Source organism: Centropristis striata, chromosome 19 (genome assembly GCF_030273125.1).
Source record: "Centropristis striata isolate RG_2023a ecotype Rhode Island chromosome 19, C.striata_1.0, whole genome shotgun sequence".
Taxonomy (NCBI): domain Eukaryota; kingdom Metazoa; phylum Chordata; class Actinopteri; order Perciformes; family Serranidae; genus Centropristis; species Centropristis striata.
The window spans coordinates 12,802,575-12,828,936 of NC_081535.1; the positions used below are offsets into that span (position 1 = coordinate 12,802,575).

General features: G+C 37.4%; 1 protein-coding gene across 2 annotated transcripts in view; it reads left to right on the forward strand.

Moving 5' to 3' along the window:
- Window positions 1-789: 789 nt before the first annotated feature.
- The window catches only part of sppl3 (signal peptide peptidase 3), a 33,558-nt gene continuing 7,985 nt past the window's right edge, over window positions 790-26,362 (forward strand). Inside the window, exons 1-6 of one of the 2 annotated variants that reach the window (XM_059358017.1) lie at window positions 790-1,273; window positions 17,467-17,544; window positions 23,175-23,266; window positions 23,383-23,502; window positions 23,724-23,802; window positions 25,269-25,381. In XM_059358017.1, the coding sequence (XP_059214000.1) occupies window positions 1,248-1,273; window positions 17,467-17,544; window positions 23,175-23,266; window positions 23,383-23,502; window positions 23,724-23,802; window positions 25,269-25,381 (508 nt within the window). In that variant the 5' untranslated portion in view covers window positions 790-1,247. Of the gene's footprint in view, window positions 1,274-17,466; window positions 17,545-23,174; window positions 23,273-23,382; window positions 23,503-23,723; window positions 23,803-25,268; window positions 25,382-26,362 lie in introns of both variants that reach the window. The other variant, XM_059358016.1, reaches the window with a different exon arrangement.

Here is a 26,362-nt window from a genome sequence, read left to right on the forward strand (position 1 = left end):
GGTTGGTCTTAATGTGTTTTATCGTATATCACAGCCTAACTTATCTGTCTTTTGATAAGGACCTTCAGCCACAGGAGCATGAACTGATTTAAAATTAGCTATTAAAGATAGTTATGAAAAACATTTATAAGACAGGGGCCCCTCGGCGAGTCTTTCTTCGCAAAATTATACAGGCTATGTATACAAAAAAGACATGCAATTTATAGTCTACCAGCTCTCATAGACATACATATATACATGTATATATCATAGACATATACATATATACACACACACATATATATATATATATATATATATATATATATATATATATATATATACATACATACATACATACATATATATATGTCTATGATATATACATGTATTTATGTATGTAGCTATATTTCATAGACATATATACATATAGATGTATATATCATAAACATATATGTATATATTATAGACATAATGTTCACTTATAAATTGTTCACAAAATGTTAATTTTGTAACCCGTTTCTTATCAGTTATTTAAATGTGTCTCATACCAAGGGTTTTTCCGTTTTTCAGTATTGCCAGTTATTTAAAATCATGTTCCACGATTGGCGTTATCAAATTATTCCACAATGAGTGATGTATTTATAACCCTAAATAACATTTTATAATCGACGTAGTGCTTCAGTTGTAGGTGTATATGATAGGCTGCAATGCTGCCAGCTGAAGGGAAACCATTGCAAGCATTTTCAGTGCACAAAAGCGTTTCAGTGCACGTCCTACTTGTAAAGCTCTACAGCAGGGCGATTTTGCGCGTTCCCGTGACTCTCGCCATAGAAAACAAAGCTGAGCGTCTTCCATAACAGCTAGGGGTGCAGACTGGAGGAATATCCGAATTTATTCTGGACACATCGCGCTGAATATGGATTTACAGTGGGTGTAGCATCGTTGGAGACCGAGCCTTCTTGGCTGGGGTGACGGCAGGACATTAGCGAAACTGACGAAAATAACATCAGTGTGTTTTTTTTCTCGGGGTGCTTTGTCTTGTCCACCTATAACGATAGCAAACCATCATTCCCGTTTCAATTGCAAGATATTCAGCTGGTGACTACTAGCTGCCGCCGGGATGTATCATCATGTTGTCACCTAAAAGTAACTGGTAGGACGTTGGATTGTGAAGGATAAGCAGAAAACCTCACCGAGGTCCCATCGGGTTGTCACCGGGACCTGAATCTGTGTTAGCCACAGTTACCCACTGTGTTCTCGGCGATATGGCGGAGCAGGGCTACTCATCTTGGTGAGTGCGCACAGGCGTCGCGCTACCGATTAGCAGTAGCTACCGTCCGTTAGCTGCTGCTATGCTAAGCCTCATTGATATAGGTCACTAAACCAATGAATTACACCTCTGACAATTCGCAGAAATACTTGGCACATTCAGATACATTTATCACCGTGTAGACAACAAAATGTCACTCATCATTTTTTTTCTCCTGCAGCTCAAATATTGCTAACAGCTAACTTGAACGGGCTGGTTAGCTAGCAGCGGCTAATCAGCTCCACCAGCTGACGCTATGCTAACTCTATCCTATCTATCTATACTGTGAGCAAATGCTAGGGAGTTAGCAGCGGCTAATCAGCTCCACCAGCTGACGCTATGCTAACTCTATCCAGGGTTGCTGGAAATCCTTGAAAATGCTTGAATTTTAACGTTGAATTTCAAGGTTTGAAAAGTGCTTGGATTTGGGATTAAGTGCTTGTAAATACTTGAAATTCTCACTGTATTTCGCTTGCAATTTGACTATAGATAACCGCATTTTAATGGAAAAAATATATAAACTGCATAGCCTATAGCCTATCTGGAATGAAGACCGCTCCGCCTGGGTCTCGCCTGTGTCTTGTTTCTGAGATGTTTCTTGTTGCTCTACCCTGTATCTTCTTACTGAAGGGAGTTTTTCTAATTCCTAGTGGATGTGAGGGGTCCTGAAGTAGGCCTATTTGTGGGGCTTTCCTCCTAGTTTGGGTAGTGTTTAGTTCCACCAGCTGCCGGTTGATGATTTTTGTGAGCTTACTTTTGCTTCTAGCTCCTAGAGTCCCATACCAGTGTGTTTTATGAGATTAGCAAATTACTTTTAGTTGTTAAAAGTGTAATACCATTGCTGGTGCTGGTTGAGTGAAATTACCCCTTTTAGTATCGAAGTACTCATCTAAAACATGACATTTACAACCGTTGAAATGTACTAGAAAAGCTTGAAAATGGACCTTGAAAAGTGCTTGAATTTGACCACTGAAAAAGAGTACGAACCCTGTCTATCCTATCAATCTATTTTGTGAGCAAATGCTAAAGAGCTAGCAGCCCTAGCTAACGGCTTGATAAGCTCGTTGTGGGTTAGCCAGTTGCTGAATGAATCGTTCGCTCACATTATTAGCGCTTGCTTTCTAGAAAAATTGTAATTTTGCACAACGAACACAACGTTGCACGGCACTGTCAATGAGATTATTGAATGTTAGCTGTGACAAAACATTTGTGTTAGCTGATTAGATTCGTCGTCGACCCGCTGCACACAATAACAAAGGCTCTGTCGTAGAGCTAAGCTAGCTCACTGGCATCGCAGTCATGTCCCAAAATGCCAGTTTCAGGGTGAGCTTGGCATTGTGACACACGACAGGTTGTCACATATTTGATCTGCAGAATAATAAGGTATAACCACACACTGCAAGCTAGGTTAGCGTTATTGTTGAACATTAGTGGTTGGGGAGGAACGGATTAAACGAAGCCATACAGAGATGATGTGATCACTGAAATGCGTTCTCCATGAATGAATATGACCTGACTTTGTTGAGGCCTAGCTAATTGATGGAGTCAAAATAGTGCTTGTGCGATTCCAGCAACACGAGTTGAATGTTTTTATAATCATTTTAGAGCAGCAGCATCTTCCTATGTATGAGTAGTCCAAGCCAGTAACTCTCAAACGGCAGAATAGGCTCATTGAATGTTAGAGAAACGCTGTGTTTTGATCTTATGGGTCTTTCTAACACTTAATTATTCTCAGTCTTTTGTGATTATTCTCTGGAAATGCCTGTCAAAAGTGTCTTTTCAAATCAATTATATGCCTTTTATCAGTTTGAGATCAATCAAACAAAGCGTTTTCTGCCATTAGGATATGTGTGAGCACCATGACTTTTTATTTTGAGAATATACTGGCTTTGTGCCATTGTAGTTTTCAAGCATCCGGTCATAAAGCTGCACAGTTGGGGAAATCGCTTGCATAAGGAAAAGACCAACTACTACATCATTTCCACTTTGATGTAATATTAGGAAAGAGGTTTATTTTATTAACACAGACAATTCACATTCATGAACTGGTTATTTCTAATCATACCTAAAAAAATGTTTACATTATATTTGACCTGAATTCTGTAAGGTTAGGAAGGGGAGCGGTTTTGACCTCCATTAATACTATCAATATTCAGAATGTTGAAAGCCACAGTAGTTTCTCAGATAATGCAAAGTGACAGGCACTGTTTTGGAATATCCTATCTAATGGGGTTTTCCATCAGCGTTCATTTGGTAATGTAAAATTAATGTAAATGGGGGGGTGGGGGTGGAAAACAGTTACTTAGTCACTGAGAAAATATCATGTTTTAAGTCTAATGTAAAGACTTGTGGATTAGTTAAGTGCAAACAGCAGGGTTGAAAATCATATTTGACATTTGTTGTTTTTTTTTCAGATTTTCGTTTCAAAAGTTTGCACAGAGTACTTCGTTACAATGATGGATCGTGACATATTCTAATGATCAGAAGACAAAGACACAAATGCTAAGAGATGTAGTCTTAAGGCTTCATTTACAGCCATATTAACCAATCAGTAAACTCCAAGACTGAAAATTGAAGCTAAGTGCCAAAAACTGCAATTCCAGTTTTTTGTATTTCTCACCCATTTAATGTATATTAGACTTAAAGTTCTGCATATTTAAGGGCCTGGCCGCTTTAAGTGACAGGTGGGTGCCCTCACAGGGTGCTGCATTGAGTCAACTCAACTCACCCCCACTTCACCTCTTTGCCTGTATTTTGGATTAGTCGGGATTTAGGTGGAGTCAGGCAATGCCAAGATGGCAACGGCTGGATTCACAGGAGCCACCCACTTGGAGCTGTGTTTCAGCTCTTCAAAAGCCTATGGGCGACATTACGGATGTTTATATTTTATACAGTCTACGGTATTAACTTGTGACCTGTATCTGGATACATTATCTGGTTAATTATAATTAATCCATTGGCCTTCGCATTTACACATGATACGTGTTATCTGCATCCTGCCTATATTGGACTGGAGCAAAGGAAAGCAAAGCTATAGATGTTGAGACGAGTACACCAGACATTTTACAGCAAAATTCAATTTGAAAAATCAATTATGCAAAATATTGCTAAATAGGTGCTTTTGCTGTTCGCGTTGGCACTAAATCCTCCACCATCGTATTGTCGATAAACTCTGTCTAAGCCAGGCATGTGATAAGTAAAACCTGAGGTAGACAACTAATGTATCGGTGTATGCCTAAACACTCGAACACCATAGCTTTTGCTGGGCTTGCTTACTAAAGCAAAATGAGGCAGAGTTAAATAATCCTTTAATTTGCTAAGTGGATTTTTCCTTAAGATGTGGTCACACTATGTGGATAGCATTCACACCTGAGGGGTGTACCACAGAGCGAGCGAGAGAGCCGGAGCTTTCTTTGGCATATCTGGCTCTACAAAGCCTGAAGCCTCAATCAGAGATTACTAGTAGCCCGAATGTGGCTATTAACTTGTTTAACAGGCTCTGTGTGCGGTCCCATAAAAAGAAGCAGTTCTGCAAAGTTTGACTCTAATGCACGATATGGGCCGATCGAATGATGACAGAAAATTACTTTGTTAATAAGTTATTTTACCATACCAACATGACAACTGCACATTCTAGCGTTCTTAAACTATAAATGGTTTGCAGCATACGTTATACACAAGAACTGTCAGATATGTTTAAGTCACTTTTTTGCCAAATCAAAGTGAATTTAATTTTATGGATTGAATATAATCAGTGACAAATATCTATAGACTAATCCATTTTATAATCTGTGTCCTATTTGTTGTAACATAGCAGCAGTGTAAATCGACTTAAGCAAATCAGGACAAATCATAATAGCATAATCCAAGTGGAAATGTTACCCTATGGTTGAAAAGGAATTAAAATGCACCTGGTCACTAAGCAGCGTTTTTATTTCATCCCAACATCAGTGATGTACATTAACTTGATGTTACACAAAATGCTCTGCTCTGTATGCTTGAATTAGTGGTATGTGACTAAAGCAGATGTTAAAAAAAGCACAGACCTCTGATGACATTGTGTGTACAGACATTTGGTTTGGATGCCGTGCTTGGCAGTATTTGCACGTTCTGTTTGCACGATTAGTTTTATAGCTACAAATTACTGCCTGGATAAACTGCTAATAAGTAAACCACATCAAGCCCTGTTTGGCCTTGTGGAGGCGACCTCGCTAATGTACAGTTTTGATGGTGTCTTGTTTGAAAGCTTACATGTCATAGTGTGATGCCACTTCCAACAGCCTTCACAGCAGCAGGTAACTTTGCAGCTTTCTTTAGTCTTAAACGTTTGTAGGTGGCTTTATGTTACCATCCCACTAGCACATCTATTTCTTAATTGAGTTGTTTACTCCTAGTTTCGCTTCCTCATGTTCCTCAGTTTGCAGCTTGTCGAATGTACGCTGTGTAAGTCAGAGCTTTTCAACCATCACATCTTAGGTGAACTTGTGAAAGTAGTGCTTCCTGCAGTGATATACAGTCACAGACGCATATTATGTAAGAGCAGACCTTCATGGTTCTCCTATAGTGTTTCATTTTACTTGTCCATCAAGGCAAATGTCAAATGCTGTGTGCCTGTCTTCTTTGTATTTGTATCTTGGAAACATCTTTCAGTCAGTGCACTTGTTGGTACCAGCATGTAGAAGCTATTAATCTACTAACTAACAGTGAAAAAATAAATTATCTTTAATCATAAACAGTTATGATTTGCTGTTATTTGGAATCACAGGGAGACTCAGCATAGGCGCTTGAAAATATTGCTGTTCATTTTGTGTAAATTTAATTCATAATTTTTACTGTAGCCATTGTTGCTGCCCAATTGTTATGTGCCTTTGCTTGGTTTACCATCCAAGTCGAGCGCTTTGTTGAGCAGCCAAAGGGTCCAGTCTGTATTATCTTCATGGCTGGTTATAAGAGGGATTTATGCGGCAAGTGCATGTAACAAATGTCCCAATAAGCTTTAGAATAGCACTGAGAAAAATGTGGAGAGGAAGGGAGATGCTAAGCACCACAACCAAGTCAGTAATGGAAGGTAAATCTGAGAGTGATTGTGGTTCTGTTCAACCACATTAGATGTATGAAAACATGGATGTCTTTACACATTTGTTGTAGAGTAGAAGAAAACACTTTTTTGCAACACATGGGTAAACAAAGGCATCACCTTGCTTCAAGCTCTCACTGTTGTTCAATAAGATAGAAATGAGACCAAAGTGGAAAAAACATCATATAGTTCAACCACTCTGCCCACACTGCTAGTTGTAATCTCCAGTGTGAATACAGCAGCACAGCAACCACAACAATCGAACTGAAAGTCTGAAAATTCTGCTTGGCAATATGTGCAACTTTCCCACACATAACGTTGGTTATTCTTAGCTGACTATGGTTGCAAAGATTAAGTAAGTCTATTACATGTTGACCATAATGACGAGTACCAACAGGAAGCTGTTACCAGCAATGTTGCTCATACTTGATAAATGACAGCTAAGTGATACGTTGACGGTTTTAACAGTTATGTTTCACAGTTTAATGATTTGTGAGCTTGCTGTCCATGTGTGGAGAAAATCTTTTGATGTTTAGTAACACACAATGATCCCTATTTTTCAGTATCACAAGCAAAAACTGAGCATGTTGCCATATTTGTGCAGCTACCTGCTAAACTCACCACTGCAGCTGGTTTTTACTGCCTTTCATAAAAATGTTTTTGAAGCTTAACATGGTTCGTACAAGTAGTGGCTGAGGCTGTTGTTTCACATCAACAGTTAAAGGTAAAGTTACCTTAGCTTATGGATATACGCAGAGGATAGTAGATAATGTGACAAAATATTTGTCATCAATGACCATAGATTTTGTGTTTTGGGAATCTCACAACAAATCATCCCTGTAGTAGAGATGGGAAGGTTTTGTATTTTAAGTGTTTTTTGACCTGGCAATAAGTCGATTGTTAGTGCTACCTGCCATTGTCTGACCTGTCATCGTCACTGTCTGTTATTACCTCAGACTATATAATGATAACATGGTTTTGTCCCCATCTGTGTAGCCACCTGCTGAAGTGTATAACCAACAATTTCTGAGATTAGTGTAGGAAATTGTTCAGGAAGTGTTATCACGCTGATTTTTTTAAAGGTCTGTCAAACATTTAATCTTAAGTAATCCTTTTTAATATAACTTTCAAAATAATAAAAACGTTAAATCATGCAAACTTTAAACGAGACGATAGCTGCGGGACCATTTTGGCAACTTCCGCTAAATGGTAGTCCAAATGTATCTTTTCCTTTGCCCTTTGGCCTTTTTTAAAATTAATTTTTTAAAAATCCCTTCCTGGAAACATGGTTATTAAGATCTAATCCCCAACTCCTATTATTAAGACTATCCACAGTGCAATATAATTTAAGCTTGGTCTTTCTAAAGACTGACTATTCAAGTAATCACTCACAACTCAGAGAAATGTTGACTTCTGCACATTAAAAACAATCTAGTTTCCCTTAATAACATCTAATGTAATACAGCATTTAAAGTGAATGAGGATCTGTAGTACACCAAAGAAGAAAAACGACAGCAAGCGTGCTCACATGCTCACTTTTTGATCTTCTGTTACAGTCTGTACTATGTAGACACAACCAATGCTGCTGTGTTCTCAGCTCAGAGAACACATTGATCTGTTTGAATGAGACAGATTACTGTAGCACCTGTTGCTTGTTTCTGGAACAGAAGCGCCACTTAAGAGTAGCCTTCAGAATTTCAAAGCCTAAGTTTTAAATTGAAGATACAAGGGTATAATGCCTCATGTAATCTGAGGCTGAGGCTTTCACTCATTGTTTACCTGCTCTAAGAAAATTAAAAAATGATTAAATCTCAACCTCAGTCTTTTCTAGCAGCTAAATTCCCTAAAATTTTCTAAGACGAACCGATCGAACGCAGGAGCCCAACAAACATGAGATTTTTGAGACCTATAATGATTTTAAAGTTGATATAAAGCAAATTTTGAAAATAGACCTTGTCTATGTGGATTTTGCACCAATATGACTCTGCAAAGCTACTCAGAAGGCAGCCTTCTTAAACAACTTTATAAAATAATATTTAACACGATTACTGTAATATGGCAGTTACATCACATTTTATACCATGTGTTTACAGATTTATTTGAAAATATCAACAAGCCTCACAAATCAAGATCCAGAAGTCTAACAATGGCATAACATTCAGTGCTGGGAAAAAAACAGAACTTGTATAGTGAAATTCAAAGTCTAATTGAATCTTGGATTTGAAAAGTCATTAAACTATTGGCTCATATCGGACAACATATACGCCAAAACCAACAGAAACTACTATAACTGTGATATGAGCCGACTGATAAATCGGTCCGGCTCCACTCTTCTGTCTATTTCCACATGGAGACCTTATCAACACTCAATCAAACAAAGAGAAAATGCCACAGAAGGGTGTAAACACACACTAGAGCAGCAATGTAGGGGAGGTGTACTTATTTTCATGGAGGCAAAAAGGTCACTGTTGATCACAAAGTACATTCTTGCTCCTGAAGGATGTAACCCATTACATTCATAATTAGATGAGAAAGTGGAGGCAGATAAATGTTAATTCCCAATCAGAGCTCGGGTGTAACATCCACACAGTAGCTGTTGTAGGTTGGAGTGAATTTTAGAGTGTGTAAAGTTTAATATATATGCATTTGTTCAGTTTGTGTAATCTATTGCCTATCTATCTATTATATATATATTATATTATATATCTATCTATCTATTAGTGTGTACAATCTGGTGAGAAGTGAGTAACATATTATTTTAAATATCAACTCCTCACAGGGGCAGCATTTGCAAAAGTCTTCATTTTGGCCTGGTGACCTGGCCTTTAGTGGTCAAGTCATGCATGCAACTGGCTTGATGGAGGACGGTATTGGAATTGTGTTATTGAAAACCTAGTCTGTCAGTGAACAAGGACGTCTTATGGCACTTTGGGCTGCCATCCAGCCCTCAACAGTCCGGGATTGTATTTTGTTTTTAAATGTTCCATTCATCTATCTCACCCATGTTCTACAGGCTTCTGTGCGCAGAATTCAGACGAACCAGTTCGATACTAGAATATGAATTAGGTCTGTGGCAGATTAAACTAGCTGTCTATCTGCTCGCTGTGTTGACAGTGAGGCAGTGACATCATTAGTATCTGTGTGTAGAAGAACAAGGTCAGTTTCTTAATCACTTTCTTAATGCTTGAGGCCAAACTGCTGGCAAGAGTTTAGACTTACAAAAAAGAAACCTGTCTGAATAGAGTCTCATATTTGAATGGTCTTTATTGTTAGATGTTTATTATGACCTCCGTGGTGGGTCAAGTATACCGGTTCCCTTTTGTAATTTGACAAATCTGTAAGGCTGATGCCTGCTGAGTGGGTTTTTCGGTCATTAGCAGAGGCTTGTATTGGACAAACAAGACCGGGGCAAAGCTACATGATGCAGTATTGTCCTGGTGTCCTGTTTCCACAGTGAACTACATGTTACCCCTCCCCTCCTAGACACCCCGTAGTCATTCCTGTACTACTGAATGAATGAAAGAGACAGGAGATTCTGCCTTTTTTTCCCTCCGCTTCACAATGAAACCTGTGAATTCCTGCGTCACTTGCACACCAGAATGAAAAATGATTTGGAGCACAGAGTCTTTTTATGCAAGGGCTGTTGTCTCTGTCAGTACTTGGAAGAATACTAGTTATGCAGCTCAGTGATACTCAGAACTGAAATAGTATTCACTGCATGCAGGCAGAAAAGGGTTGGTTGCAGACTCTGATATTTCTACACATAAGATATAGTGCTTTTGTCAGTGCTTTGGCAGCAGATATCATCCAAATGAATAAACCTTTTCTGACCAAACCAGAATGCAGTAATTCATTAGCCCTGGTCAGTGTTTATCCACCATGTTCATGCTCCATAGCCAGGCTTTTCTCTGTGGTTTTTCTTGTGGATTTCTGTCGTACCTGCACCAGTGATGAGGTAGACATTCAGATCTGTTATCAGTGTCATTTAAACAAAGATTTCTGTGATTTTTTTATTTCAACATATTGCATTTCTTCAGGTTTTGCTGACGTTTCCCACAAAAACTGAAATGCAGCCTGCATGATACAGTATGTTGCAGAGGAAAACCATTTATATTCACCGTGTGTTGCTCCACTATAACCAAGTAAGGATTGAGTCGCTGGCTACAGTTGTAGTAGAGTGGGAGACATTTTGCCTTCAAAAAGATGACCCAGAGCTCACTAAATCAAAATCTAATTTAAAAAAGGAAATGCTAGAGTGCAAAAAATAACAGAAACTCTTACAGATGCTGATTTAACCTGATGATTATTTCTGGTAGAACCGCGTCTTGTTACAAATATCCTGTTAGGTGTCACTCTGTCAATGATAGCAGTGGGGCTTTCCTGTGTGACAAATCTGTTATCAGGACTGGTAAGTTTAAACCTTTGCCACCATTTCGCTCTCCTTTTGTAATTTATAATTATCAATAATAGGGCTGTGCCATATGACCAAAATCTCATATCTCAATATAAGTCATTTCATATCCGGATAGAATAGAATATCTTGATTTGTCATTATGCAATGCATAATGAAATTAAGTGCAAGACTCAGTGCAGGAGTATGCAAATAGGTACTATGTAAAAACGCATAGTATAAAACATAAATAAAACGGATAAAAGGGATTAAAAAAAAACATGGATGAACAAACAATAAATAGCGCATACATCTACGTCCACATACATACACCATTTCAATTACTTCATGTGATCATTTAATGCTGTAATAGCCTTTGCATAAAAGCTGATTTTTAGTCTGTTTGTACGTGATGTCATTGTCCTGTACAGCCTGCCTGAGGGTAACAGTTCGAAAAAGGTGGGATGAGTCGTTGATGATAATAAGGATACAATATATAGCATATTTTCTGTAAAATCAATAAATAAGTAGTGTTTTATTTAAAATTATCACTTGGAAAGTCCTATTTGCTATTACAATTTTAATTATATACTCAGCAAATAAAAGGTACTAATAAGATTTCCATAGCCAAGCCACATTCATGCGACTGAAGTTTTCCTTTTGGCTTGTATTGTCTTGGGAGTCCTTCTCCTGTTCGGAATAACTGAGTTCTGTGTCCATTTGGCTCCTCTCCGTGTTTATTTGTCTTGCCTTCATGCATGTGTACCATTGCTAAAATTACGAAAAATATTGCTGTGAGGATTGTGATTGGCAAATAAATGATAGAGCATATGAAACATATCGTCATATCGCACAACCCTAATTAAAGAAATTAAACATTTACAGATATCTATAGATATCGATATAGATATATATAGAAATATCTAATGCGGATCTCTTAAATTTGTGGGGAGGTTTTTGTGCAGAGCTCGACACTTTGCAGTCGGAAAATAAATGTGCTGTGTGCCGGACAAACTGTAATTGTGACAGTATTTTGTAGCTACATCAAAAATACCTTTGACATTTGTATACCGCAGTTTTTTATTTAGTTATTGGCTGACATTCATTAATAGAATAAATCTGCAAGCTATTGTGGGCCAATATAGTGGTCTGAATCAGGTGTAGTGTCACACAAGCGCAACATGTGTCACTATAATGTGATGCATTGCTTTGTGGGATTGTTATCAAATGCATGCCTTGGAAACAATTGTTTTATCACTTTGTGGGAACTTTTTAGGCATAATAGTGAATTTAAAAAAAGGACAATTTCAGACACAGCCCATTAGTGACGGGTGTTTGGAAGAAACCTGCCAACTCGATTATCTATAACGTTAATGATCAATTAATCAATTCATCGCTGCATGCTTGCATGGGCAGAACAAAAGATATATATACAGTACTATGCAAAAGCCAGTTTTGATATCGGACGCTTTTATTTTGAAAGGACGAAAAGAGACTTGATCCTGTCAATCGTAAAACTAACTCAAGTGATATTATACTCTAAAGAGAACGTCAACGAGATTAATGTTTTATGTTTTAGCCTCCGAAGAGGCATGAGGTTAGTTTTAACAGTAATCTTGCGTATTTAAATGTGTTTTGTGTTTAAATAAGTTTTGGATAAAATTAAACCCAGTTATTCATGCTAGCAAGGTTTGATACAGTAAGCTAGTTTTGCTCAAATTAATATTCTTGTATTTCTATGTGTTAATTTCTATGTATAATCGTTATTGCAACTTTCAGTTTGCAGACTGTAGCTTTATCCAATTTAATTCTCAGCTCACTGGTTTATTCACGTACGGCTGCAGAACTGAATGCTTGGCCGTGTTTCAGTTCAGTTAGAACTGATACACAGTCATAGATAAAATAAAAATAAAAAATACACACATCGATTCAAAATTCTGTGTGATCGACCAAAATCTTAATGACCATTAATCCATCATCGATTAATTATTCCCATCCCTACGGCCTATGATTGTGTTTATACTACTGTTAATATCAGAATTATCACTTGGTTGAATAGAGCTGATAAGTAACACAGATGCTAATAGATTTCAGTGTTGGATGCACTAAGACACTGTAGATGCATTCATCACGCGAGAGTTTGACAGGAGACGGATGGGTCAGGTTTGGGGTCAAATCTGCACCTCTCCTCTGAAGGCAGCCACTTCACAGTGCTTCCTTGTCTTTGCCCCAGAAAAAGGCCCGCATTATAAGGTTGCATGTCAAGTCTACGCTACATCCAGGCCCCGGATCAAAGATATGGGAACAATTTGGAGACACAGCATCAGTGTGCAAACTAGAAGCCTGGTTACACATTTGTCTGAGAGAAAAACTGAAATTTTAGGAGTGTAATCTTGCATCTTGTCTCTGAGAGTGCAGGAAATCTGTTCGACTGATTAACAGACTTAAAAATGAGCTGGATAAGTTAAGTTTTTAAGACCTATTCATGGAGAAAGTACATTTTGTCTCTCCTGGACCAGAACTAAGATGCTACCATCTTCAATCTGAAGTGTGTGGCTGCTCTTTCTAAACAGCAGCCCTCAGCCGAGGACTTGCACCATGATGTCCTTCATCAGCTCCTCTTTATTTTGTCTGTCTGTCTCCTCAGAAGACAATAACACAGAGTGCAGATGGGAGGAAGTAGGTCAAGAGGTATTTAGATTCCCTTTTCTCTGTGTTACTCAAAGAATTTCAGTAAGGTCTACAGATTTCTTGCAATAATCCCAGGCTGGTTTGCTGTATTTTGTAAAGCTGTGTTTGTTTGCTACATAGTATAGCGAAGACGGATCTTTTTGCAGTAAAGTCTTGCATAAACAGTATGGTTTGTACTTTGCTAAAACAGCATGGTTCATGCATTTTTAGCCTGCGCAGACATTTTATATCATTCTGTTGCATCTGTGTGATGTTTTAGGACAGTATCTTGACGGTCACTCAGAAATATAAATTTTATTAAATATGGTGCCTTCAACATGATACCATAACTAGGGCTGGGCGATATGGACCAAAAGTCATATCCGGATATATTTAGGCTGATTATCCATATACGATATATATCCCGATATTGTTTTTGCAAAGTGAGAGCAAGAGTGAGAGTTCAGTCAAAATCAAAGCCAAATATGACATGTCACAAGTAGTTTTATTGAAACCGTTTATTTAACTGAACAGAAATACTGTTCATTTTTTTCTAATCAAAGCTCCATAAAGTGCACATTTAAATAAATAAAAATATCTTAAATAAAAATAGCCTATGAAATAAAATAGGCCAATCTTTTTCCGAAATAAAGATATTTATATGAGAAAAGAATAACGCACATTCAAAAGAACTAACTATGACGAACCCTAGTAAGGGCAGCATTTATATATAAAGAAAGAAAAAATTTAACTATATCGATATATGCCATATGGCCTAATTCCATATCACATTTAAAAATACATCGATATATCTTTTATATCGATGTATCTCCCAGCCCTATATACAACTACTACATACCACTTTATGTCATTACTGATTATAATTAATAAGAACTGTTTTAACCAAGTATATAGCTAAACTTAAAACAAAAAAAAAGGCATTGCATTAAAGACGGATGTAGAACATGACAAAATATAATATAAGATACAATAGAACAGTAAAAATGATAGTTGTTTTTTCAACCAAAGCTATTTAATGCTTGTTTTCTGTACGGGTGAGTTACATGCTCCCGATTTACATCAATAGGCCTAATTATAATTTACAAGACCGTACTGTTGATGTGAGCAGAGACCCACCTCCTTTGTAGACAGTTTCAAATGTGCCTTGAACCGTATGGATCACATTTGCCTTATTGATTTCTATAATCGATCGCTTGTTTTTCCCCCAGTTCTTTTTTCCTTTTCTTTTAAAAATGCAACAAAATTTGCAATTCTTATTTCACCATCGAGTTGTTTGACTTTCCTTTCTTTGTTGCTTTCTTGTGTGTAATTATGAAGCCCACTGATCTCGGGGGAACAGAATATGTTTGGCTCTGTGCAACACAGCAGCATCTTCTCCAGTGTGCAGTATTAATGTGTTGTGTGGTGATTTTAAATGTTTTCACATTGTATTCGATGTTCTCGTAGATGATCAGTAAAAAAATAATTTAAAATTCTCATAAATTCATAGTTTAGACGCAAATTATAATAGTCTAACGCTTAAATTGCACTATGCTGCTAACTCAGTTCCCCTTCTACACAATTCCTTTTGTTTAACGCTTAAAATGTAAATAAAAACAGAATGCACAATCAGTGTATATAACTACAAATAGTTTCCCAGATTGAGCATGAGATATCGTGTCTTTGCACTATTTTTAATTGAATGGAAGAATTTGTAAATAATTGCATTCTGTTATTACATTTTTCACAGCATCCCAAATTTTTGGAGCCAAGGTTGTACTTACTGTTCTTCTTAATCTTAGTTGCTGATGTTACATTTTTTCCACATACATTCATTTTGGTTGTCAAAGTATTTTTGGCTGCGTGCTTCGGAGGAGGAAATGTGACTTGTGTGCCTGCAGAGATTCAAAGTGGTGGTGATACCAATACACTTCAGTATTGCAATGTCATGTTTTGTGATGCTGTATAGCTTCTCAAAACACTATTGATTGTGAATTGATAGTTTACGTGCAAAGATTACTAGCAGACGGTTTGCACAAAAGGTAGTGCTGTGCTATTGGATGTTACTGTGATAAAAGCAAATCCCACTTTTCTGATTGCATTAAGTTTTTTTTAAAATCAGACTGTATGTATATATGGTGGTGTGCAGAGCCCGACAGATATATCAGAGGTCTATCAGTATCAGTGTATATGCTGTCCAATATGTGCCGTTATGAAAACTTTTTTACACAATATATAATGCATAAAACATTGCTTGGTGTAATTTAGAACTGGTATTAGCTAATCTTTAAAAAAAAAAAAAATATATATATATATATATATATATAAAAAATCATCAATTGACTGAAACTGAACAGTAATTATGTTTATTTAGACATTTATTTTATTCCTATTTGTTCTTTATTTTCTCAGTTATCATTTATAAGTAATGTAAAGCATTGGCTGACAGTGAAATACATGGTTTGTGTAATGTATAATGTATATCAATGTTAAATGAATAAGTTTTATGTTTGAGAAAGTAGCTCTCTGGTTACGTTTTTATAGAGTGGTGAAGAATTGGCATATCTACATAAAAAGGTCTATTTTCATTTCAGCTCGAAAAACTACCATATCGGCCATCATATCCATTCTAAATTTAGGTTCACATCGGTCTCAAAAATCTGGTATTGGTCGGGCTCAAGTATGTTTGTTATATGACGACAGTTTTCCTAAAATTAGATTTAAAAATAGCAAAATATCTTCTCACCTACAGTATCGCAATATACTGCAATTTATTAAATTGTTACCTGTATATAATGACATACATCATATCTCCAGATGCCTGCCAATACAACATAAGTGCAGCAACTGAAATGATTGAAATTACAGTTGTCAGACTTGGCTCCATTTCATGTAATATCCACAGCATGGTGGAATTAAAGAAAATGTGGAGAGAACTGTGCAGCCGCGATTTTGTACTGAGGGTTTGTACGTCCAGTTGATGAAGTAGGTGGGAAACCACCCTTATTCAAAAAGGAACGGATATCTGCACAATTTAACACAGATAAACAACTCCAAGTTACTGCCAAGCTTTTGAAGCTCAGATTTCTTTCTCTGATTATCCATGTTAAAGTGAATAGAGCTAGAATCAGGCCCATTCTGACTCACCGTCTCCTTTCTGTAGGTAGCCCCAGGTAACAATTTGACTTTTGTTAAGGGCTCCGCTTTGATAAGTCCTTTTGCTGGTGTACTATTGTGGACATTTAGGTGCAATTTTTTAAAGTAATACTTGTATTTCCAGGTTCACAATAATCTGTAATATTCAACTAAAATAGTGTATCCTTTGGCTAACACCTCCACTTTCATGCTTGGAAAAGCATCATGCAGAGTAAAATGGCAGAGGGACAGATTTTTCTCTTTCAAAAATGATCAGAAAGGCTTATCAAATAAATTACATAGTCGAGAACAAAAAAAAGTAATTGATGTGAAGGATAACAGGACGCCTGAGTGCCTCAGATGGGGATTGAACTCGAACAACAAATGTGTTTTCAGTAACCTCAGCTTGTAATGAATCAGCGATATGGTCAAAAATAAAACGGTTATATTTCAGGGAAAAATGCCAAAGCTGACATAATGATAATCATCAACATCAAGTCGCAGTCAGCTAACTGGATAGAGTGCAACTCGCAGTGTGTAAAATATTCCAGTTAGACCAACAAAAGAAGGAAGCAGCAGATCAAGAAGGGTTTGAAGTCTTTTCACAATACCATTTGTGTATTTTAAGGCTGATTTATTTTCCTTCTTTTCATGTGATGTTTCCGGATGTGACAACTTGTGTTTAGAAGAAGAGTAAACAATACATGGTATTACAGTTAATCAATGTTATGTCAGGATGACTACAGTTGTTATGGAAAGTGTTTTTTAGTTTCACAGCAAAATCTGTGTACTTTCATTTCCCATATTACACCAAAGGTGATGTGTAAAAGCTTTTTTTTTCTTCACTAGTTTCATTACAGAGAAGTTTGTGTTCATATTTGTTTTCCGCTCTCTCCTCTTTAGGGCGTACTCCCTAGTTGACTCCAGCCAGGTGTCCACCTTCCTCATCTCCATCCTTCTCATCGTCTATGGCAGCTTCAGGTGAGTATCTTTAAACATTCACATCAAGAGGACAGCAGACAGCAAAACGTTAAATCAATACAAACAAAATGTGACCTGTTGTCATCTTATTCACATATCAGTGGATGGCAACCTGCATACATCTGGATTTTTTAAGCCAATTTTCTGGAAATTATGCTAAAATGTTCACTACATTTGGATAGAAACGTGGCCGCAATAATGTTGAATTCTCTTTTGCCCTGTTTCCAGTAGGAGGGTTTTTTTCTGAGAAATCACAGGTGTTAATAATAACACTGATGCTCTTTTCTATTCAAGTGTCTCTGTAAACCATGACAGTGTGGCAGTGCGCATGCAAGGACTTTGCCCAGGCCAAACTTTACCTTTACCTGGGCGTGATGGCTACCTCGCTGCGACATGCATGGTTCACACAAACATTGCTGCGTTGCTGCTACTGGCAGCCTTATCTTTGTACATTGAGTTTGCCTTCAATAATGGCCATCAAAAATAGAATGAATAAAAGCCTTGTGTTAATAAACGAAAGGGTTACTGTCCACAGAAATGCTAGCGGGCTTTTAAATTGAAATGGAAAACTGAAGTAGTTGATCTTTTCATAACTGTGACATAAAGTTAGACACATTAAAATTGAGTGAAAATGCACTGTTGCTGCTGTGATGTCAGTATGATTAGTGTCAAGGGGATAATTTGATGGTCTGTTATTGCTTCGAACGACAAGTGTCACATGAATAACCTAAAGAACATATGTTTAGTTTGTTTTTGTAAATGTGTTTCTTTACCATGTAGTTAATGTATGACCTGCTCCTCGGGGTTCAATTTAGTATCCAGAAGAATGTATCTTCTGGTTAATAGTAGAACTTGACAGATATCTGCTGATATTGGCCTATAGGTCTGTTGGTATCGGTTAAAAAGCTGTCCGATATGTGCCATTATGAAAAGGTTTTTTTTTACGCAATTTAGAAATCTTGTTAGCTATTAATTTTTTTTTCAATCAACTAAAACTGAGCAGCAATGATGTTTATTTAGGTGTTTATTTTATTCCTATTTATTCTTTATATACTCAGTTATCATTTAGAAAACTGGCTGACAATGAAATACATTGTTTGTATAATGTATAATAACGTTAAATATTATTTATAAAGTGTTATGTTTGAGAAGGTATCTATCTGTGTACCTTTGCACATTGGTGAAAAATCAGTGCACAATCCACATAAAAAATGTCCATTTTCATTCCAGCTCAAAAAATGACTATATTGGCTGCCACATCAGTTATCGATACATATCCTCCCTCTAATATCAGTATCAGCATTTGTCTGAAAAATCCCATATCGATCGGGCTCTAGCTAATATGAGTGAAAAACACTTGTTGCCGCACTGTTGGGCTCTTTCACAGTTCAAGTGTACCCGGTGAACACCAGGTTGATGTGATTTCGGTGCATTTAGTGCTTAAAAAGAAGCTACAGTCCTGCTGCACCTAATGGTGTTTTGATTGCTTTAGTTGCATCTGGATATTGACCCAAATGCATTTGTTTTCGAGGAGTCTTGTGATCGAGTTAATGGCTTGACAGGGTTTGATTATCAGGCTGAACTGAGAGGTACAGTAGTGTTCAAAATAATAGCAGTCCAATGTGACTGACTAACCAGATTAATCCAGGTTTTTAGTCTATTTTTTATTGATACATGGCAAACAAGGTACCAGTAGGTGCAGTAGATTCTCAGAAAACCAACAAAACCCAGCATTCGTGATATGCATGCTCTTAAGGCTGTGCAATTGGGCAATTAGTTGAAAGGGGTGTGTTCAAAAAAATAGCAGTGGGGCATTCAATAAGTGAGGTCATCAATTTAGTGAAAAAACAGGTGTGAATCAGGTGGCCCCTATTTAAAGATGAAGCCAGCACTTGCCAAAACATGCATTTCTCTTTGAAAGCCTGAGGAAAATGGGTCGTTCAAGACATTGTTCAGAAGAACAGCGTACTTTGATTAAAAAGTTGATTGGAGAGGGGAAACTTATAAAGAGGTGCAAACAATTATAGGCTGATCAGCTTAAATGATCTCCAATGCTTTAAAATGAAGAGCAAAACCAGAGACACGTGGCAGAAAACAGAGGAAAACCATCAAAATGGATGGAAGAATAAGCAGAATGGCAAAGGCTCAGCCAATGATCAGCTTCAATGATCAAAGACAGTCTGGAGTTACCTGTAAGTGCTGTGACAGTTAGAAGACGTCTGTGTGAAGCTAATCTATTTACAAGAATCCCCTGCAAAGTCCCTCTGTTAAAAAAAAAAAGAGAGGCATGTGCAGATTATAATTTGCCAAAGAACACATCAACTGGCCTAAAGAGAAATGGAGGAACATTTTGTGGACTGATGAGAGTAAAATTGTTCTTTTTGGGTCCAAGGGCTGCAGAAAGTTTGTGAGACGAGCCCCAAACTCTGAATTCAAGCCACAGTACACAGTGAAGACAGTGAAGCATGGTGGTGCAAGCATCATGATATGGGCATGTTTCTCCTACTATGGTGTTGGGCCTATTTATCACATACCAGGGATCATGGATCAATTTGCATATGTCAAAATACTTGAAGAGGTCATGTTGCCTTATGCTGAAGAAGACATGCCCTTGAAATGGGTGTTTCAACAAGACAATGACCCCAAACACACTAGTAAACCAGCAAAATCTTGGTTCCAAACCAACAACATTGATGTTATGGAGTGGCCAGCCCAATCCCCGGACCTTAATCCAGTTGAGAACTTGTGGGGTGACATCAAAAATGCTGTTTCTGAAGCATGACTCCATGCCACACAGATGTGAAGCAGTTATAAAAAACTGGTCATACAACTAAATATTAGTTTAGTGATTCACAGGATTGCTAAATCCTAGAAGCAAAAAAGTTTGTACAAAATAGTTTTGAGTTTGTAAAGTCAACGGCAGACACTGCTATTTTTTTGAACAAACCCCTTTCAACTAATTGCCCAATTGCACAGCCTTAAGAGCGTGCATCACAAATGCTGGGTCTTGTTTTCTGAGAATCTACTGCACCTACTGGTACCTTGTTTGCCATGTCGCAATAAAAAATATACTAAAAACCTGGATTCATCTGGTTAGTCACATTGGACTGCTATTATTTTGAACACTACTGTAGATATGTTTTTCTCATCCATCTGTTATTTATATGATTAAGACGAAGAATCAACCAGGTGTCCGCTCTCTGATAAACTGTGTCTGCAAATATGTACGGGCTATTATAGCAAACTGTCTTATCTGCCGTCCAAATAGAAAAAGGTAGTGAGGACAGTGAAAATATGATGGCTCCATCTCCACTCCATGATGCAGGGCAGTTAGTGTGGCAGCAGAAAAACAGGCAATCAGGCAAAAAATGGTTGGTGCACATTATGGTTGCTGGGTGGATTGTAGTTCACGACAAATCAGATCAAGCTGCGCTGAGCTCATTTTAGTCGGGCTGTTGTTGTCAGCAGATGAAATCATTTACAGTCACTGCGTTTTCATCCCTTTTTTAAGTGCTTTTCAGTTTTGTCCACAAAAGCTGTAAATTCTGAAAAAATATCTTGACACAAAACAAAAAAAACGTTTAATCAATACAAACAAAATGTGACCTCCGGTTGTCATTTTATTCACATATCAGTGGATGGTAACCTGCATACATCTGTATTTTTTTGACAATTTTCTGGAAATTGTGTTAAAATTCTGACTACATTTGGATTGAAACATGGCCGTAGTAATGTTGAAATCTGTCTTGCCCTGTTTCCAGTAAGAGGGTTTTTTTTTTGCAGAAAGCACTGGTGTTAATAATAACACTAATGCTCTTTTCTATTCAAGTGTCTCTGTAAGCCATGACAGTGGGGCAATGAGCAAGCATGCACAATACCAGGACCCTGAAACTGCAGCAGCTAAATACAATCCAGTCATCATTTTGTGATTTACACTTGTGTTTTTCCTTCTGTGACCTGTCAGAAACACTCTGGCTTGACCCTGTAAGATGGGAAGTGAAGCAGGGAAATTAATTTTTCATGAGCATGATTTTAAAAACGAGATAAATGGCAATGAAGTGAAAATATCTTCCATTCTCTCCAAAATTTAGCCATCCATTCAACATTTCACACAAATTTCCTTCCTTTTTCTCAAACCAATTAAATTAAACTCTACACTGACATAAAGGGACATTTTTTTCCCAGCCTTTACAAAAGAAAGATTAAGTCATCCTTCATAGACGGGGATATTTTTATGCATAAGAGCTATCATTTTTCAGGAGTCACAGTCATCACTGATTCATTCACTGAGAAACAAGGCTGTACATAAATGTATTTTTTTTTCATTCAAAGCTTCTATTGACACTTTAGAATAAAGCTTTGAGTGTCTTGTCAACAGTATGATGTCTTCACCCTTAAAAAATATTTTAAAAATCCTCAGTTTGAATTAATGTGATTCATCAGCTTCAATGAGTGAATCTTTAACTATAGGTTACTGTTAGATTGCTGCTCGACCGCTCCATTATACATATATGCTTTCCGCAATGTACCGCAAGCAGGAGCGCAAAACAGTCTTTTCCCTATATTCATTCAGTAGCGGTGCACTGAAGCTACAGAACGAACAAGCACCACTGCTAAATGAAATATTAAAGTTATTAGTGATTGTGTAATTCTAAGATTGCTGGGCTTATGGTCGAAATAAACGGGGCATAGGTAGGAAAAAGGCATGGGAATAATTGATCAATGATCAATTAATGGTCTTTAAGAATTTGGTCGATCACATGGAATTTTTAATTGATCTGTATTTTTTTATTTTATCTCTGACTGCGTATCAGTACTCACTAAACTGAATCAGGGTTGATCGTTCAGTTTTGCGGCTGTACGTCAATAAGCCAGTGAGCTGAGAATTAAGTTGGATAAAGCTACAGTTTGCAAACAGAAAGTTGCAATTACAATTATAAAACACACAGAAATACAAGAGTATTAATTTAAGCAAAACTAACTCACTGTATCAAACCTTGCTAGCATGGTTTGATACAGGGTTTAATTTTATCCAAAACTTATTTTCAACACAAAACACACTTAAATATGCAAGATTACTGTGAAAACTAACCTCATGCCTCTTCAGGGGCTAAAACATAAAACATTGAACTCATTGACGTTATCTTTACAGTTTCACCTCACTTGAGTTAGTTTTACGATCAACAGGAAGTCTCTTTTCGTCCTTTCAAAATAAAAGTGTCTCATCGAAACAGGCTTTTGTATAGTACTGAATATATATCTTTTATTTTGCCCATGCGTGCATGCAGCGATTAATCGCCCATCCCTAGTTAGAAACTATCTTAAGCAGCCACTATAATAATGATAATAATAGTAATAACAAATAGTGTATTCTAATCTTTATCAGCGTCTGTGCAGAAATATAAGGTATAACAATGAATAGACATGCAACAAAAAAAGCTGCACATTATTTAAGTATTGATTTTAGAATTTCAATTTCAACATTGTGAGTGAAGCTTTAAACTGCGGAACATTCCTACCATAGAATAAGTCTCCAGTACATATCAATCATTTACATGCTTTAAGATTGTAATTACTGATGCCAGTGTCCCTCACACTCTCCTTCTCTCTTTGTTTCCTCCCTTCCTCAGGTCATTAAACATGGATTGTGAGAACCAGGAGAAGGATAAGGACGGTAATCCTACAACAACGGGGGCTTTCAATAACAGCAACACAAACAACAGTGAGTGTGAGGAAGTATAAAGACAAGACTTTTTTATTGGGTTATCCAGTAATCATATCTGCCAATTCTTTTAAAAAAAACCTCTTTCTCACTATGATGCGTGTCTTGTTTTGCAGGTATTCAGACTATAGACTCCACACAGGCTCTCTTCCTGCCCATAGGAGCCTCAGTGTCTCTGCTAGTCATGTTCTTCTTCTTTGACTCAGTACAAGTGGTCTTTACCATCTGCACTGCAGGTGAGTGCTGCTTAATATCACAAAAAAAACTCGGATTATTGTAATAAGCTTTCAGTTTTCTGTCCACTAGTTACACACTGGGGAAGGCCTGTTATCTACGTTGATTATTGAAACTGTAAAGGCCATTAGCTGCCCCATTAAGCTGACAGAAAACGACTGGAACCAACACTTTAGGTGTGTTGAGCCTCTGGATTCACTGCTGTGTTTGTTCTTCTCCTCAGTTCTTGCAACAATTGCATTTGCATTCCTCTTGTTGCCAATGTGCCAGTATCTGACCAGACCCTGCTCCCCACAGAACAAGTAAGGAAATCATGTGGATTCTTTGTGTCTGTAAATCACATCTGTTGTTGCTCAGACGGCTCCGTGCCGTTTTGTATGTCTTTTACGAATATTTAGAAATCCTCTATGCTTGAGCAAATTTGTCACTCAGCCACTTCTCAATTTAAATTGAAACTTTTTGCAAGACCACCCAAAATGCGAAAAATATATTAACATTTATATTTTTACTTACTGCATGCAAATAATGTTTAATGGCCTCTGGGCTCAGGTGTCTGGACATCTAGAGTATAAGGAATTACCAACAACACAACCCACCTACTTAATAACCAATGTGAATGCCTCCTCTCTAGTTACAGATTCAGAAGCCTCCTATCTGGTTTCACTAAACCTTTGTCTGCTTTACACAGACAGTAAGAAGCCAGCCACTGACCCCAAACCCTCTCACAGTGGTCCTGTGCATTCAACCAAATTTACAAAAAAAAAGCTGCTCTGACTGTATTTTGTATATATTTATCATTCATGTACCCAGGGCTGCTTCTCATTTCACATATGTCTTATTACGGCTCCTTATCATTCCCAGCTTGTCACATATAGACGCTTGGTCAGGACCCCTTGGCATCACTTTAACGCACTAGAGAGCCCTACACATCAAACTATGATGCTTTACTACGGATAAATGCATCAAATCCAGACTCGTAATACGCCATCCCCACTGACTCCATTTTCCGTCGCATTTAGTGAAGCGTTTTCTGCACAGACGGCTGTTTGAATCACACACATATTTTGCTGTATGTGTGTTTTGAACTTGTTTATGTCGTGTTATTTGATCAATCGAGGATCCTGGTGTGTCTGTGAGCTTCACTGTGCTGCTGGACAGCAGCTGGCTAAACTGCCTTAAATGGGTTGACTAACAGCAGAAATGTAGTGAAATTATTAATTTACTTAATAGTTTTCATGTCAGCTTCGTGGAAAGAAATTAACAATGTTTGTATGTATATATTGACTGATTTTAGGGGGGTCTCCGGTGGAGTAGGGATTGCAATTTAGAGTGCCTTGTGTGTCTTTAATCAGACGCTGACGGGTTTTGTCGAAGAAACTCTATTTGACAGGAAAGACAAAGCTGCTTATTGAGATAAAATCCACAAATGACTGTTTTCTCTACATGCAAATCAGGGCCAGCACCACTCCAGTCTGGAAAGAGGTGGTGATGCACCTGAAACTGTTTGATAACCAAAAAAAAACTCCAAAAGAGGAACAACTATAAATAAATTACAAGCTTGTTTGCTCCAGATCATTGCTCTCTCCCGCTAGTTGTTCGTTAAGTATGCAAATGCTATTCTGATAAAATATATCAGCCCATTATTGTTTACATGCATGTTTCACATTTTCCCATGCTAAAAAAATGCCATGAATGTTCTATCCAGGAAGCTCCACTTGGGGCCATTTCTATGTTATTTAGACAGAGTCTCTTAATTTTCTTATTGCAGGATTTCCTTTGGCTGCTGTGGGCGTTTCACTCTGGCTGAGCTCCTGTCCTTCTCCCTCTCGGTTATGTTGGTGCTCATCTGGGTGCTGACTGGACACTGGCTTCTCATGGACGGTGCGTCTCTCTCTGTCATGACTCTTGTGTCAGTTTTTTCCATTCACCAGAATTCAGTGCACATCAGAAAGTCAGCTGTCAGATCCCAGTCCTGCAGCATGTTGTGTACTCTGAGGATTAGTTGCATCGTTCTGAACTGCACGGCCATTTTTCGTGCACGATAATTACATTAAAGGTTGAATTGAAGTGTGTAAGGAGAAGTTCGGTTAACATAGCTGCAAACTTTGATGCGGTGAAGTAGTAACAGAAAATTCAGCCATCAATAAAAGTAAGCATCTTAAAAAATCAAAAAATAAAAGTTTTCATCTCCTGAAGAAGGAACTTGACATCATGACTCATACAACCTGAAGTTTTTAGCCTCACTATTTTCAGGCTCTTGCTGCAGTGATGCATGCTAATGCAAGAAGAATACACTGATGTTAGTCAGCTGCTATATTAAACCCAGTTGGCATGTACGCTAACTGGTCTTGATCAAAGCACTGCAAAGTGTGTGGGTGTGTGCACTTCTTTTATTTGACCCAGTTGACTTCAGTAATATGAAGCATATAACAGGCTGTCTTCTTCAGTATGTGAACAATGCAGCCCTGACACAAATGGTAACACTTAAAATAATAAATAAAAACACTTGAACAGATCAAACTGTTTGAATTGGAAATATGAACCAAAGAATCCAAATCTGATTATAAAACAGCACAAGCATTACATATTGTGTGTCACTATTAAACCTGGTTAGAATATATACAACAATATAGATATTACTTGTTATCATGCAGCCATTGTAATAAAAATATACTTTAACAGATTTTTCTATGCATGAAAACACTGACATGCTCCAATCTTTAATCTCAACGCCATCTTGTGTCTCATCAGGTCATACCTCGTGCACCCAAAAGTAAATTGGGACAGAAATTTCATCAGAATAGTCTGACTAATTAATTAGGCCTGTGTGCACAGTAATTAATGTTTCTTAAATAAACTTTC